General features: G+C 39.8%; 1 protein-coding gene across 1 annotated transcript in view; it reads right to left on the bottom strand.

The window, feature by feature from the left end:
* Window positions 1–16545, bottom strand: part of LOC109967642 (cadherin-6-like) — a 114235-nt gene that overhangs the window by 38503 nt on the left and 59187 nt on the right. Inside the window, exons 3-5 of the mRNA XM_020613370.1 lie at window positions 13028–13322; window positions 11299–11418; window positions 6227–6400 (exon numbers count right to left, since the gene is read on the bottom strand). Coding sequence (XP_020469026.1) covers window positions 6227–6400; window positions 11299–11418; window positions 13028–13322 — 589 coding nt within the window. The remainder of the gene's footprint in view (window positions 1–6226; window positions 6401–11298; window positions 11419–13027; window positions 13323–16545) is intronic.

Here is a 16545-nt window from a genome sequence, read left to right as displayed (position 1 = left end):
AAATTCTGTGTTTTTCTGTCAATATGGGGTGCTGTGTGTACATTAATGAGGAAAAAAATGAACTTAAATGATTTTAGCATATGGCTGCAATATAACAAATAGTGAAAAATTTAAGGGGGTCTGAATACTTTCCGTACCCACTGTACATTCAATTATATGTTTATTATTGAAGTCATAGTTAAAGGTGGTGTTGTACTGGACTACATTATATTGAGAGGTGTTTGTAGTATTTGAATATAATGAATATAATATGGTCCAGTACAACTATGACCTCAGTAATAAATATAACTGATTTATCATTTATGACATTTTCACCAAAAAGTAAAACATATTGAGCTTCATAAACACAGATGTTAAGGCAGAAGTGTTGCATACAATTGTACAGGTGTGACTACTAAGACCAAGAACTTTAGAGAACTCAGTCAGTAGTTTCCGATGATTGTGTAAAGGCTACAGTCTATGTGACAGGGTTCCTTACTGATCTATTAGTCAAAGTCAAAGAAAATGACATTGCCATTTGGTGTTTGATAAGTGGCACATTAAGAACCTACAGGACAGCTGTCCCTAATGAAGCTATGTGACCACAAAAGGCAATTTTACATGACTATTCCAATACCTAGGGTAGTTTATTTATGTATCTACAGCATGTCATTGCAAAACACTAAGACAAACAGGTATGAGCCTGGAGAAAGCCTGACAGCCCAGAGGTAAAGAGAGGAGAAGCAGACCTCATCTCCACTCAGTTTTCTTTCTGCCTGGTTGGAGATGATGTCTCCTCTTGGCTCCGACACCGGCAGCACTGATTGGAGTCCTGGTGCGAAATGAAATAAATTGACATGCATGACCCAATGTGTGTGTGTGTGTATGTATGGTTGTGGGTGTGTTCTGCTTTTGTCAGAACCAATTTCTGACCTCCGGACTTGAGGACAGGGTTTTGGGTTTGCAGACAGGAAACATGCAGTATTTAATCAATGGATGGTCCTCAAACTGGTAGAAATGCAGTACAAGTGTGCATGTGTGTATGTGTTGTGACTTAAACAGAATAATGATGCCACATGCAATCTGTTCAGCAGATCCAAGGGTGATCTTATTTTGCACCCTGCACCAGAGACACAAACAGAGGATGAATGTGTGCTAATGCTGGGCAAGGAGGAGAAGGGAGATACTGACACGGACACAGTGACTGTGATTGAACAAGACAGCAATAGAAAGAGGGGAAAAACAATTATAAAATGAAGAAATGGATACAAAAAGACAGAGCCAGAGTGCAAAGGGGAGGAGGTTCTGCCTCCATGTCAACAGATGAGGACAAGGCAAGAGAATGACTGGCCGAAGCCAACAGAGCAGCAATTTACTCACTTCTTTTAGACTACTACACACATGGCTGATGGACACACAAACTACCACATGCTGATACAGACTTTTGATGAACAGCTATGATTTTTGCAGCAGATGTTGCTATGCTGAAACTTCAACTAGTATATTGCATGGACTAAACTGAGATTAGCACTGAATTAAAGTGAACTGCACCAAGGAAACTGGCCCTGACTGATGCTGAGGAACAGTCACAGCAACAACATATCCTATCCTGACAATTAGAACAGTGACAATGCATCATAGTGTGAACAATTTAAGTTTTATTCTTTAAAGACTTCTTGCCCATGTCCAGGCTGAAACAGCTGAGGTTCAACCGACCATTCATCAACAAAATGAACACGGCCTAATGTTAACCTCAGATTACAGGGATGTATGCAGATTTTTGGGTTCATGGGAACAAATATGTTTTGTTGTCTTTTGAAATGAAAAGAAGCACATGCAGCCACTACAGCAAACAGGCATTAAAAACGAGCCTTTCTTCAAGTGTTAATGTATGGTTATTTGATGAGGAGTGCTCAAAATTTGAAAATCTGTAGTTCCATGTCAACTGGGCAAAAGCCATCTGCTGATGAAGCTCATGTGATATGACTGAATGCTCAAGAACAGTTTCTAAATGGACTTTTTGTGGTCACATTGTTTTCTCAGTTACTTTTTCAGAGGTCGAGACTTTGAACCTCATACTAAGAACAAATACACAACATATTTTTCTCACCGTCCTTTATAGTCATATCTAACCAAACACATATTGGATTTTATTTGCTCCTGCTGTGAGGTCAGTCTCTGCAGTTTCTGCCACCACCCCAGTAGGATGAAGGTGATTATAATTTTGTTTCAGACACTCACAGCAGGGCTGATTTACCTCGCTCTGCAGCCTCAGGGCAAACTTAAAATGTGGGCCCCTCGGCCCTGTTTTTCTCACTGTATTTGTATTGTGCGTGCATTCTGTTGCCTTCTTATACTGTATGAGATATTGATTGCAAAAACAATACAGATGGCTTAATTATAATTTAGCACATGAGCCAGAAACCAGCTGGTACTCCAACATTAGGGCCCTTGTCACTTCAAGTTATATTGTGTTTTAGCAGAGTATGCTGCCAAACTAATTGGCAGCTTAACAAATTACCACTAACTCATTTCCACACAGTAAAACTTTGGAACGTCAGATTATCTAGATTCCTCAGGGTAATTGTCTGCTTTACCCTGATACCGTCTTGGCTCACAGCACTGAACACCGAAATCAGCAACGACATTTTTCTGGAGACAGAGCTGTTTTTACTCTGATTAATTCACAGAGCATGTTGTAAATTTTTATAGGCAATACTTTTACAGCTAAAAGTACTTCCACTGAAATGTGTTACTGAAAGATCTGGATTATTCAGAGTAACCAAAAACTTTCTGCATGGCTGACTAGGGAAGCAATAGGCAAAAATATGTTGTTTTTCATTCTGGTGAAATGGCCCTTGAACTAGTATGACATAACAGGCTACACCCACTTGATATTTCTAAGTCTGTTAACATTATGCTCACTACTGACAATGCTACTCTCTGTGCACAATTATATCTGAATTGCTGGATTAGCTTTAACTCATCTACCAAGCACATGTTGTAGCATTTTTCCATATTCCAGATTCAGCAATTAAACCCACATTTAGTAAGGCCCATAGATTAAGTTCCAGGCTTGAACATTAGATGGCAAAATTGGACAGGCTAATCTGCTCTGACTCTGAGCCCCAGTTTTAATTAAAGACCTATTCTGGCTCCATAAATGTATTTACTTGTGTATTAGAGCTGACCACAGTGGATCTGCTGCCATGGGAATCAGTGCCAAAATCAGTATTCAAAAGATTTTTCCCCTCCCTGAGGCCATCTCTAGTCTCTACAGGGAAAGTGGGGGGAAGGCAGCATAGGGTATTTTATTGTTAGGACATCCAAGTTTAGTGTACTAGTCATGAGGAATACTACTCAGTCATTGAACAGTTGGTTCATGTCTTGTGTGGCTTTGAAGAGAGAGCTCCGAAGTTTGAAGACATTACTGTAACGATGTCATCAGGCTCATCTCAGCTGACTGAACAGAAAGCTTGCATTATAAAACCTGGGGTGTGAACTTTGATAACTATGAACACTCACCAGACAGGTTAATGAAACATCAGGCACTAGCCCTTTAGTAAGGGCTTGACCCTGACTAAAAATAAATACCCTGGCCTCTGCAGTTCGGCCATTAGCCATTCTCAAGCAATATAATCTGTTAGAGTCCCCCTCCAAGAGCACTGCATTTAGCATTGGACATGGCTCTGCTGGCCTGACGGGTCTTGAACCACTCTGCTTTCATTTCAGCTTTTGGATGATGAAAATGCAGCTGCTGATATCTTTCTACTTCTAGAAACAGACATTACAAAATGTTATAAGTTAATGTTATGAGGTAATTTATTTACTTTTCTTGTTTTTGCATTGAACAGCAGACAACTGTAAAATGAAAATCTTTGGGTTCTGGACTGATTATTAGACTAAGTAATTTGAAGATGTTAATCTGAACATTTTATAGATGAAATCAATGGATTATTCTGAACTACAGTTTACAGATTAAACAGTAATGAAAATGTGAATGAGTTGCAGCTCTAAGACGTGGCAGTCCAAACTATAATTTGAGGGCAGACTTTGAGAGCATTGTATTAATAGACAGTGCTGTTGTTGGCTTTCTTCAGGACTAACACACTACAGCAGGGGTCTTGAGAGAGGTTGTGATTCTTGGTACAAAGCCCACATGTTTACAATGAGATTGTTCCTGTGATTAAGGATTAATTAAGTTTAATTAATTAGGAAGGCTTTCGGGAAGGATTAATGTTACTTGGACAAATTCTCCTGGAAGGACATATACAGCTGGTGAAATGGTTTTCTGGAGAAGTGTTTCATTTCTCCCGCACAAGCGGGCTGGACTCCGAACAGATCAACACGCTAGGAGTGAATGGTGCTCCCGCTGATGGACAGGGTGAGTTATAGAGTTAGTTAGAAACTTAATTAAGTCTGCTGCTATATCTGTAGTGCAGCAATTTCTGGCCTCAGACATATGAGCTGAGCACAGTGATTTACTGATCCATAACAATGTTGTGAGCAGAAAAAAGGGGTAGAAGTGAGCTGAAACCTTTGGTTCAGATTTAATGGTGCAGTTATAGATTCTGGTTTTTTCATAATGCGATGCATCTTTTGAATCTATTTACTGAGGGAGAGGAAAATAAAAATACCATCAGTTTGTTGAAAACCTCTCTACTTTTTTGAACTGACTAAGCCCAACTTTCAAACTCATGACTGCCACTACCAGTAGGTTATCCTATCCTGGAGATATTCATTTCAAAGCCCCAACGTAAACCATCTTCATCTCAACAGCTATTCCCACCCAGAGTACCTTGAAGTCTATCCATTCAAGCCCTAATCATCTTCATCTTGAAAATTATTTGAACGTTTGGGTGCTGATCTTCCATTAATCCCCCAGCCAAAGGTATGTGATCCTAACCACAACAGTCTTAGCTTGAACACTGAGCCTTGCCTTGGATTCCCTATTGTCATCTGTCACTTTGCAGTTTGGGGGTTTTGGCTCCCTCACCCAAACTGCCTAGTTGATGGACCCAGGCGAGGGAGACCATACAGAATCTCTAAACTAATATAATATGCTTAATATAGCAAGTTTTGCTCGCTAGTATTAAAACATTATTTAGTGGTCCATATTTGAAGATGTTTCTCTATTACTGTTTCTATTCACTGTTCACAGCTAATGCCAAGATATACAGTCGGTATCTGCGGTTACCAAGGTCACACAGCGAGCCGCAACAGCAAGGTGAAAAAGTTAAAGCCTCATCACCTCCGACAGCAGCGGCAAATAGCAGTCACCTTCCCTCCCCTTGCTGCTGCTGCTGCTGCTGAACGTTATGCTTACACCAAAATTGTGGCTGTGGCAGCAACTGCCCCACTGTCTGAAAGCATTTTAACCCTTGCCCCTGCAGGACTGGATAACTGTACTCAGTCCTCAACTCAAGAGATGATGGAGTTCCTGGGGGCATTTACGACCAGCTTTCCTTCCAGAACTTCAGCATCCCCGTTGAGAATGGCGGTGGTCTGTTTCCATGCCTATGATTTTGAGAATCTGAAGTGACAGCAAAGCAGCTGATTCAACTTGAACTAACATTACATCAAACACTCTGCAGCTGTCAGAATCTGAAATGCTCTGAATCAGTGAAATCGGCAAAGAGAAATCCCCTCCCTCATGCACCATCTTTACACTGTTTGCTCCATTTCCCCTTAAGTAATGAGTAACTGTAATTAAAACCAGCAATCGCTCCTCACTCAATAGTCAGGATTGCCATACACAGTGTGCTGCTCCTTCAACATGCATAAAGTCAGACTTTTTTCTCATAAATAGTAAAAAAAAAAAGCTTTTAGAGGTGTTCTGTTGTGTGCTAAAGTTGTTTTTGTATGATTCCCTCTAGTGCTCATTTTAATAGAACGTGAGCTATTGTCATTTGAATGCAACACTTTATTGATTCCTGAGGGTGACATTTCAGTCCTTCTTGTGCTTCAACATTCTGTCTCTTCATTTTGCTGCCAAGCAAGTGTTTTTCAATTTAAAGTTAACAGCAGATGTTAAAGGTTAACTGAAACAATTTCAGAGAGAAACTTCACCAGACATGATTACATGCAATTGATTCTAGTGGAAACATTGTTCATATTTAACAAGGTATGGAAAAACATCACAGTAATCCTGCCCTTTTCTGCTTCTGAACTCCATAATTAATGCATGCGTGACTCTGTGTTTCATCATTTGGTTGCAGTCTGCCCTCCTTCACTGCCACTGACTTACTCTGAGCGAAGCGGGGAGGGTTGTCGTTGACATCAGTGAGAGTGATGTTAACCACTGTGGTCCCTGTGAGCCCTCCTCTTTGGCCAGCCATGTCTTTGGCTTCGATCACCACCTGGTAGTGCTCCCTCTGCTCGCGGTCCATGTCACCAGGACCCAAGGCTGTCCGGATCATGCCTGAACACATTTAACACAGATACTTTTGCTTGAATTCTGCTCTTCATTTTTTCAGTGCCTTTAACATGCTAAATGTCACGAGCTCATACAACAATCCCAAATCTTAGTTTCCTCTTAAAACGTATAGTGAGATAAATGTGACATTCTCTATAAGAGATGTATTTTGCTCTTGTTTCTTTTGTAGGTGGTTAATAGAAAAGCCTGCCATTTGTTAAACTGATATTTAGAGATACATTCCTTTAAGAGCAACATTATTATTTCTACTGATATGGAGAGATGTGAAAAACATTTAAAAATTCCCCCAATATTAAATTTTGCTCCCCGATGATGTGGAACCCTTACTCCCAGCTCAGATGTGGGGTACTGGCCTGTGGGAGTGGACTTCTCTGGGCATATTAGATCTTGCTGACCTGCTGGTCACTGACACTTTGAAGACCTTTAAACAAATTAGGAGTGATTTTGATATCCCTCACAAAGAGTTTTATACATATCTTCAAATTCAAAACTTCATAAAGTCTCATTTGAAAACAAGTGGGATTCATCTGAAATGATCAGGACTGGAAGAGGTTGTCTCAAAAGAAGGATCTCAGAGGTTTATGCTTTGCTACTGTAGTCAGACTCTTCAACATATAACTCTCTGAAACCACTATGGGAACTGGATCTGGAGATAACCCTGGAATACTATAATTTGTGTTCATGAATAAAACTTCAAGATTTTCCATGCAATGTATCTCACACCTGCCCGTCTCCAGAAAATGTTCCCAAACACCTCAGATCTTTGTTAATACAAAAGTGTTAAGGGGCATGGGGGGCTGGAGCCAATCCCAACTGACACTGGGCGAGAGGTGGGGTACACCCTGGACAGGTTGCCAGTCTATCACAGACATTTGTTTAAAAATGTATTGGCAAATAACAGCAGCCTGTTGGCAGAGAGGGCCATTTTTATCTATCTATCTATTTTTATCTATCTATCTTATGATAATTTGTAGTTTCTGAAGTGAAATGTTAGGCTGTTTTAAAATTAACTTGGCCAACTACAACAAAGTTACATCTCAGAAAATAACAGGTTAAAATGTTTTTTCCTATTCAGATGTTCATTCAGTATATACCCACACATTAAGTTAAAATCCCTCAGATTTTAATACTCTTTATGGCCTGCACCTATATGTGCAGGCCATTATATGTATTCACCATATATAGTGGTTTTGTTTTCTCTGAAAGGAGGATTAAATTACTGCTAATCATCCAATATTTCCTAGTGCTGCCTCTTAACATTAAACATGTTCAACTGGCAACACACAGGGTGGCATTTATTGTACAGAAGCCTCAATGTATTTGTCACTGTAGTAAGCGCTAATGGTGTTTTTTATCAAAATGTGCCAATACAACAAGATGGCAGTCATTTTCTGCCCTTTTAGGGAGTGGACCAGTTTTAAATATTTCAGGGAGAAATGGAAGCATCAGTAGCAGCCACAGTGAGCTGGTAGATGAAGACCTGCAGGCCACAGGCTGAACACATTCAGCAAGAAAACCAGCTTCATTGTGTCCCACTACCGTGTGGAAAACTACTCACACTATGCGCAGCTTGAAGCCATGCAGCATGTAATTATTGTTGATTGACTACTATATAAAAAAAAAAAGAGAGTTTATTTGGCTGTGCTGTAAATATATGCACCACTGGCTCTTCTGTTTTTCTGACAAAGTAGCTGCTCAAAAAGTGTATAATGCAATATTAAAGACTGAAATCTTATAGATTACAACTTTACTGCATGAAAGAATCACGAATACTAAATATTTCCCATACTGTTGACCTGTTCCTATAAAGCGCCTATTCTTAAGTTCTTAAGCCAAATTTGCACTTTGCCTCAACATTTTTGTTCATCTTCACTTTCCACTTTCTGCATGAGAAAACAGGTCTATCATTGCTGCTTAATCCACAGCAGCAGTAGTCTGACCATGGCTCTGACTCCTCTATTTGTTAGAAACAAACATAGAGCGAGATTACTCTGATGATTATTTAAATGGATGGCCGCCTGTGTTATTTACAGAGAAAGTACATAAGATCAGGAAAAGGGCGCGCTGAGCTGTGTTTTATGTTTTGACAGCAAACATTCCCACAAATCCATTTCTTTTTTTCTTTTGTCAGTGTACTAGAAGCATTAATATGCAGGGCTAAGGTGAACTGTGTGTTTACTTTTCATTAGTACTTCTTTCCAGCTTTTGAGGTAGAAGAAAACAGATGTATTAGCTTAAAATGAGATACGGAGCTGCAACAAAGAGCAACATATTCCCACTACCTGAGACACAAATGATTCACACTGTTTTCTCAAATTAAATATTGTTACTGGTGTACTGGAACTGGTGGGAAACAGGGGAGTGCGGGGTACAACTTAACACATTTTGGTTTTTGTCAAAAAATGTAAAAAATATTTAAGTTGGAATAATCTTCTTTTTAAACAAGAAACACATCTCTGCTACAAAGAAACACTTGAACTTTGTTTCTAGCACCTACAGTTCTTGTACAGTTCCATTGTAACCAGATGTGTGTCTGTTAACTGTAACAGACCGAGGGTTAGTTGTAACACTGGACAGAAAAGTCTGATAAATTGGTGCAAACAAAATTCATTCAATATAATCCTATGTTCTTTAAAACAAGTATAATTCCCAACGATACAGCATTTTCTAATATTGACCTATATGACAGATATACTGATCAACTTTTAGGTACCCATGTACATGTCAGATTATATATTAATGTGAAATGAGACTGTGTGTCAAACATTATGTATGTTTGGTCCACAAAGTAGGATGGCAAACAAAAATAACATCACAGGTCAGCAAAATATGGATCATATCCAAAGAAACAACTTCTTGTCATTGTTGACATAAGCAGGGTTAGTTACAAGGCAATGTTACAACTGGGGCTGTACTCGACTAAGGATTCCGCCAGTCAACTGGAATCGGCTCTAATGCAAAAGACAGCAACATATTTCTGAGCATTTAAAAAACAACAAAGACAGCTGCACATAATGCAAGATTTAAATCGACACAATATCATGTCAGGCTGCCATATGGATTTGTCGGAATAATGAGACATGCAGCGCATCTGTATTTCTGCTGAAACAATGCTCTTCTAGGCAGTTTTTCCTTCTGAGACATGGTTATAGCCTAGTTTACCAACAAGTTTAAGCTTCCTCGGTCAGTTAACCACAGCACATGTCATTACTGTGCATTTGATGTGTGCCAGCTTGCATCGCAAATGATTCTTCTAATCCTAACCCTAACCCTTTCACTGGGAAGCATGTCAAACCAAACTTGCAATGATTTCAGAATTCTAGAGAGTGGGTTAAGTGAAAACATGGAGTCTGTTAATCCTGAGTTCAGGGCATCTCTGGGTTTTCGGTTCCAGAAATGGGGGTAACTTTAACTCTGAGTCACTTAATACTGTAACTTATTCTGTTTTCTTCAACTAAACCAGACTTCTCCTTTCTCTCTGAAGAAGCTGTCTGACAGCCCTTCACTGAGTGAATCACTTCAAAATGAATTTAACTAGTTATTCCAGAGTCATCTTATTTACATTTGTTAAGTAAAGTTACTTTATTTAGTTTACTCTAAAACAATGTGCATGCTTTTATTTAAAGTCTGGCATTTTATATTAGATTGGTGTCTTATACAGAGAAATATGAAAAAGGTAATATCAGTTTCACCTCTGTGTGCCCAGTACACTGAGTTCTGTGACATATTTTGCCTAGCTTAGCACAAACATTAGCTTAAAGGAGTGATAAATGAACTTGTATAGTGCTTTTCTATTCATTGCAACTCACTCAAAGCACTAGCGTTAGCAACGGCACCACAGCAGAGCCAGTCACTGCGAGAGCAAGCTGCAGAAGGGTCTGTGGGAATCAGCAGACCGCTGCCTCTGCCCGTGTTGGGACCACTGAGCTCACAGGAGCTGGGGATAGGTTTTCAAGCCTTCACATGTAAACTATGAAGGCATCTTGCTTTGTTATTTACATGTTAATAATAGAGCTAAATGTTGTGAATGAGAGATTGTGTGTGTGCAACCGGTCATAAACCAGGCAGACCCCCCTGCTGAAAATAAATTCACATGAGCATACTTTAACACTATTTGTCCACTCACCTATTTATATATAAGTACACACCAGCCACTAGAACAACTTGGGATTTAATGTTTTGCTCAAGGATACTTCGATACGTTGGCTGGAAAAACCAGGAATTGAAGCACCAAGCCTCTGGTTCGGAGACAACCTGTCAGTCTGCTTTAAGTCAAATGTCCTGCTGCTATTTCACATTCAAATGTTTCAGGGGAGAATTATTTTTAACCTTCTACTTGACTTGAGACTAGTATCCAACTGCTCAATACATTACTAATTGCAATACTGTAGGTAAAATGTCTATTGCTTGAAATTATGTTCTTCATCAAAACAAAAATCAGTTTAGTACAAATACAAAAAATTTCAAAGGATGCTATCTAATACAAATAAAAACCGTATTGTGCCTATTTATTGGTCGATTAATTAAAATGTTTTAGGGGAGGATGGAAACACACAAAGTGTGTGAACTTATTGGACAAAGAACTGCAGATGACAGTAGTTTTGTGGCTTAGAAGAGCCCTGAATCCATAAAACGGAGCACTTTTATAAATTATGTTTTACAGGTTTCTGATTCGTGACAACACACAACAGTTCTGAGGGTTTGCCCCTGTGTGTTTGGATATAAAGACTTCAAACATTCTTATATTTACAAGACTTAATACTTTTGTTGATTTGCATCATAGTACTACAATGTTTTGGTACATGTATTTACCATAATACAGTATATAACCACTACCTACAACAGAGGGACTAGGATCTAAAGGATGATTCTCTCATACATACCTGTGTTTGGGTCCACAGAGAAGTATGGATGTCCCTGGCTTATGCTGTAGACCAGTTTGGCACTGTTCCCATACATACTGTCATCAGCATCTGTAGCTGTCACCTGGATGACTGACGTACCTGAGGGATACACATTCATGTGATTATCACTGACAAATAAACTTTCCCCACAAAGATTAAGTGTATTAGAAAGTAATCTATTACAACCCCAAATCAGAAAAAAATTGGGACGTTATGTAAAATCAAAATTAATGCTGAAAATAAAGCGTAAATCATCTGTGCCCTGTATTACATTGAAAATAATACAGCTGCACATTAATTGATGTGATAACTCATCAGTTTTATTCTTCACTCTACACTCACTTCAATCCTGATGCTGCAACACATTCCAAAACAAGTTGAGACAGTAAAGCATTTACCACGGTGTGATGTTGCCGTTCCTTTTCACAACACTTAAGATGTTTAGGGACTGAGGACACCAAGTGATTAAGTGTCAGGTGTCATTTTGACCCATTCTTCCTGCAAACAAATCTTAAGGTGCAACAGTCCTGGGTTTTTGTTGATGCAATTTGTGTTTCAAAATGTGCCACGCATTCTCTATTGGGGACAGGTTAGGACTGCAGACAGGCCAGTCCAGCACTCACACCCTTTTCCTCCACACCCTTTTCCTCCACAGCCAGGCCTTGGTAATGTGCAGTATGAGGCTTTGCATTGTCTTATTGAAATATGCATGGGTGTCCCTGGAAAAGATGTCATCTTGAAGTTACCTTGAAGAAACGGAAGTTACCTTTGCCAAGGGCACTGACACAACCCCAGACCATGACAGACCCTGGGTTTTGGACTTATTGCTGCAAACAGTCTGGATGGTCCTTCCTCCGAGCCCACAGCAGTCAACTGCGCTTCTGGACACTCTCAACATAGAGCTTCCTTTTGGCACAGTACAGTGTTAAGTGTCATTCATAGATGTAACGATGTATTGTAGTGTTTGACACGGGTGTGCCAAAGTCATCCTGAGCCTATGTGGATATATCACTTATAGAAGAGTGACGATTTTTGATTCAGTGCCGTCTGAGGGATCAGAGAGCACGGTCATCTAGCTTAGACTTGTGCTCTTGTCCTTTATCCACTTCCAGATTCTATAGACCTTTTAATGATGTTCTGCACTGTAGAGGGTGACAGATCCAAATCCCTTCCTATCTTTCTTTGAGGAATATTGTTTTTAAACATTTCAACAACTTTCTCACTCATACTGTATGTTGGCAAACTGGCGGTCCTTGGCCCATCTTTGCTCCTAAAGGGCTCGGCCTTTCCTGGATTCCACTTTTGTACCAAATAATGATGCAGTCACCTGTTGACATCACCCGTTTCAAATGGAATCATCATTTCATTGTTTTACCTCATTATTGGCCCTGAAATGTAACCGTCCCAACTTTGTTTGGAACATGTTTCAGCATCAGGATTGAAGTGAGTGTTTGTTTTGAACAAAGTATAAAATTGATGAGGTATCACATCAAATAATGCACAGCTGTATTGTTTTCAGTGTAATACAGGACACATATGATTTACAAATCACTATAAGTTTTAATTTAGATTTTACATACCATCCTGAATTTTTCTTTTTTGGAATTGTACTTCACATTATAAGAGTTCAAAGAAAAACAGAACAATCAAAAGGCCAAAAAGTCCAATTCCTCATCCCATAATGCAAAAGTCCAGTGAGAGTCCTTACCAATGTCAGACCTCTCAGGTACGCTGCCAGTGTAAACCTCTTTGTTAAACTGAGGCTCATTATCATTGATGTCGTGGAGTTTTACGGTGAACTCAGTCTCTGGCTCCAACTTTTGACCTGTCCGTTTGTTGACCACTGTGGCTTTTAGGATATAAAAAGCCTTTTCTTCACGATCCAGGCGGCGAGTGGCATGCAGGTCGCCATTATTTTCGTCGATGACAAAGATGGTGCCAGCCCCCTCGCCAGAGAGAACATACTTGACTAAGCCATTGCCATGGTCCTGGTCCGACTGGAGCTGCAGATGGGCATACACATATTTAAGTGCTTAATGAGTGACCATTATATAACAGACTTTAGCATTTCAGAACTTCAACATAATATAGCTTTCAATGACACTGTAACCTCTAAATGGTCTTTACTGGATTTTTAGTTATGTAATTTCCTGTCTACAAATTTTATGGGCCTCATTTGTTTTTGCCTTTTCGGATTTTTGATTTATGGACCTTAGTTTCTCTTCTAGAAACCTTGTTGGTGACCTGTTCTTTGTTGCTGGTCTGTTTTGCCTGTTACTCTATTCTTGTGGCCCTCACATTGATTTATGTCTGCTTCTTAGTTTTAGTTAGCACTGTCTCTATTGTTGATTGTACCGTTGCTCCTTAGTCAGATATCTTACCTGGGTAGCCTTAGGGCTCTGTTTTCCTTGAAATAGGATGCAATGCTAAGCTGGTGTCTAAACTCCAGGCGCTAGGTGAATAAGTGTTTTTTGCAATATGTTTAGCAATTTTAGTGACCACAAACGTAGCACACTTTTGTACATAGCCAGGCGTTACAAGGCTCATTTACATTTTTACAGGGAAGAATCCATGGTGAGCAGGAGGAGTTGGGGCTATAGCCTTGTCCTATCAAACCAGCTCCTCTCATCCCCTTTAAAGAGCAGGATGGAAACCTGGCTGACTGATGTCACTGATGTCAGGACAAGGAAATATATGAAAGATTCTTTCCCTGTATCTTCTTCTTCTCCTGCCAGTTATGTACTGCATTCCTAAATTAACCATGCATGATGGTTATTAGCACGTAACTTTAATAATGTTTCACTGTTTTTAAAATAATACAGTAAAATCATGTTGTAATCACTGTGTTCATGGAGAAACTGATTTTGGTCCACCAGCACACACAGCCAGTGGATGTGGCACCTACTTTATCTCCACCTACTTTCAAAGTTGATCAAACCACCATATATTGACACAACCTATCTCACCAAGGTAGTAACGAGGATATATCTTTGTGAAACTTGTTCATTTGAAGAAACTGTAATGTAACAGTGACAGCAGCCACAGTGAGGTCGGCTGCAAAACAGGATTAATCAGGACGTGTGTAGGGTATTCGTTATTTATCTTAGCTGCTTTCATGCTATTTTGTGTGCCTATGACTAATTTTTAACATGGATTTGATGTCTAATCTGTGATTCCTGACATGCACCAAGACTGAGGGCTATTTTATCGTATTTAAAAATAATCTTTCTAAATGATTGCAAATATTTCATTATACAGATAATTTTGCAATAAATTATAAGAGTGAATTTTTACAGATCAGTTGTGGATTTAAAACTGCATAACAACTGAGTTTGAAGGGACACAGAAATTGGGTTGACAGGAAAATAGAGCCCTTAGTCTGTTACCTGTCTGGCTGAATTGTTTCCCTGTGTTATCTGCACTCTCATCGTCATCATCTTATTATTATTAAAGCCTTGAACTTGTTACCACTTTGTCCTGTGTCTGCGTTTGGGTCCTCTAAATCCTCACTCCTGACACAAATCCCATGTACAGATGATTGTCAGATTGGAACACACTCATGTGGTTTGGAAGGTAATGACTTATTAAATATTCAGTCACTGGCAGCGGTTTGGAGGACTTGTTGAACATATGAGAATAAGTGTCTGTTACATCCCAATTTATCATTCACCTTACACAGCTCCTGCTTCCCTGAGCACTTTTCTCACTGGACTAAAATGAATCAATGCAATGAGCCAATGCTCATTAGTAGAACCTCTGGGCATTTTCAATTTACTGTGCCAGTGAAGCACATGTAATTCTACATCTCATTACTGTATTACATTACATGACTCTATATGAACCAAAGAGACATGGTGTTTTAGTCTTGCCGGGTTCAAGCCTGAAATATATTTTCCTTTAATCAATATTTAAAAATTGCTATCTAATGGTACATGTATGGAGAGAAACCAGGATGAACAGGTTTATGTAAGATGATGCAAAGAAGAGCAAAGGCAGAAACACAAGTGTACAAGACTCGGCTCCTGACTGAGAAACAAAACAGGAATCTTCTAAAGGCACACAACTGTGGTTGAAATTGAAGAGACAGCAGCAGAAAGCCAGAGTTTGTGCTGTGCCTGAAGGAGTAAACATCTATCAGATCTGCGGCTTTTGCTCTGATACCTGCAGCAATAAACCGGCCCGCTCTCTTTCGCCTGACATTGCTCGACCTCGGTTGGGCCACTGTTCACCTTTGATCCTTGCGTTACTCCTTCAGGCCAGGTCCTAGGACGAAGCCTTTGATTAAACACATGGTGGTGAGAGCCATTATAGCTGCTACTTTTTCCACTAACTACCTGTAAAATGCATGAACTACTGTATTTACAAACAGTGGCTCTGTAGAGATTTATGTTAGGCTCTAATATTTAATCTTAAAAACATCTCATCAAAACGTGAACTCCTGCCCTCTGGATGCGTTACAGGTCAGACGTGTTTGCCCGTTCCACTCTCAAATGCCGGGTTTTTCTTTGTTTTCTTCTTTTTTGTGTGTTTTTTACTCTTTCTGCAGTGTACAAATGTCATGCACTGCTAACATACAACAGACAGACATTGCTGGATATTGCCAACTCACACAGCCACTGGGAATTTACTGGGGGAAGAGAGGAGGGCTCCATGCTAGGCTAGGTTCCATGCTACCCGATTGCCACTACCCAGCCTCTTCCTAGCTAATGTACAGCCTCTGGAAAACAAATTGGATGAGCTAAGGGCTATGATTACAACACAACGGGAAATAAGAGAATGTTGTGTTATAATTCTCACCGAGACTTGGCTTTCTGACAAAGTCCCAGATTCTGCGATTTAGCTAGAGACCCGCTCTGTACACCGGGGAGACCGCACTGCTGCTTCTATGAAGAAAACACCCTCTGAACATGAGCGCAGTTCACTGCAGGGTTTTACTACCAAAGTATGAATGTCTGTTCTTTTCTTTTATCCAGTGAGACTGCAAATGCTGTTTTCACACAACACCTGGCCTCAGGATAACAGTGTGGTGATAGCATTAAGACTTGGGTATTTATCGCTGCAGGTGACTTTAATCAGTGCAATTTACGGACTGTACTTCCCAAATATTACCAACATGTGAACATTCCCACTCGGGGCAAGAACACTCTGGATTATGTTTACAGTAACATACGTGGTACATACAAGGCCACACCCCGCCCCCACCTCGGACGCTCGGACCATATCTCT

This window comes from Monopterus albus, unplaced genomic scaffold (genome assembly GCF_001952655.1).
Source record: "Monopterus albus unplaced genomic scaffold, M_albus_1.0 scaffold133.1, whole genome shotgun sequence".
NCBI lineage: Eukaryota > Metazoa > Chordata > Actinopteri > Synbranchiformes > Synbranchidae > Monopterus > Monopterus albus.
Note: the sequence above shows the minus strand (reverse complement) of the source record. Positions and strands in the feature narration are given on the sequence as shown.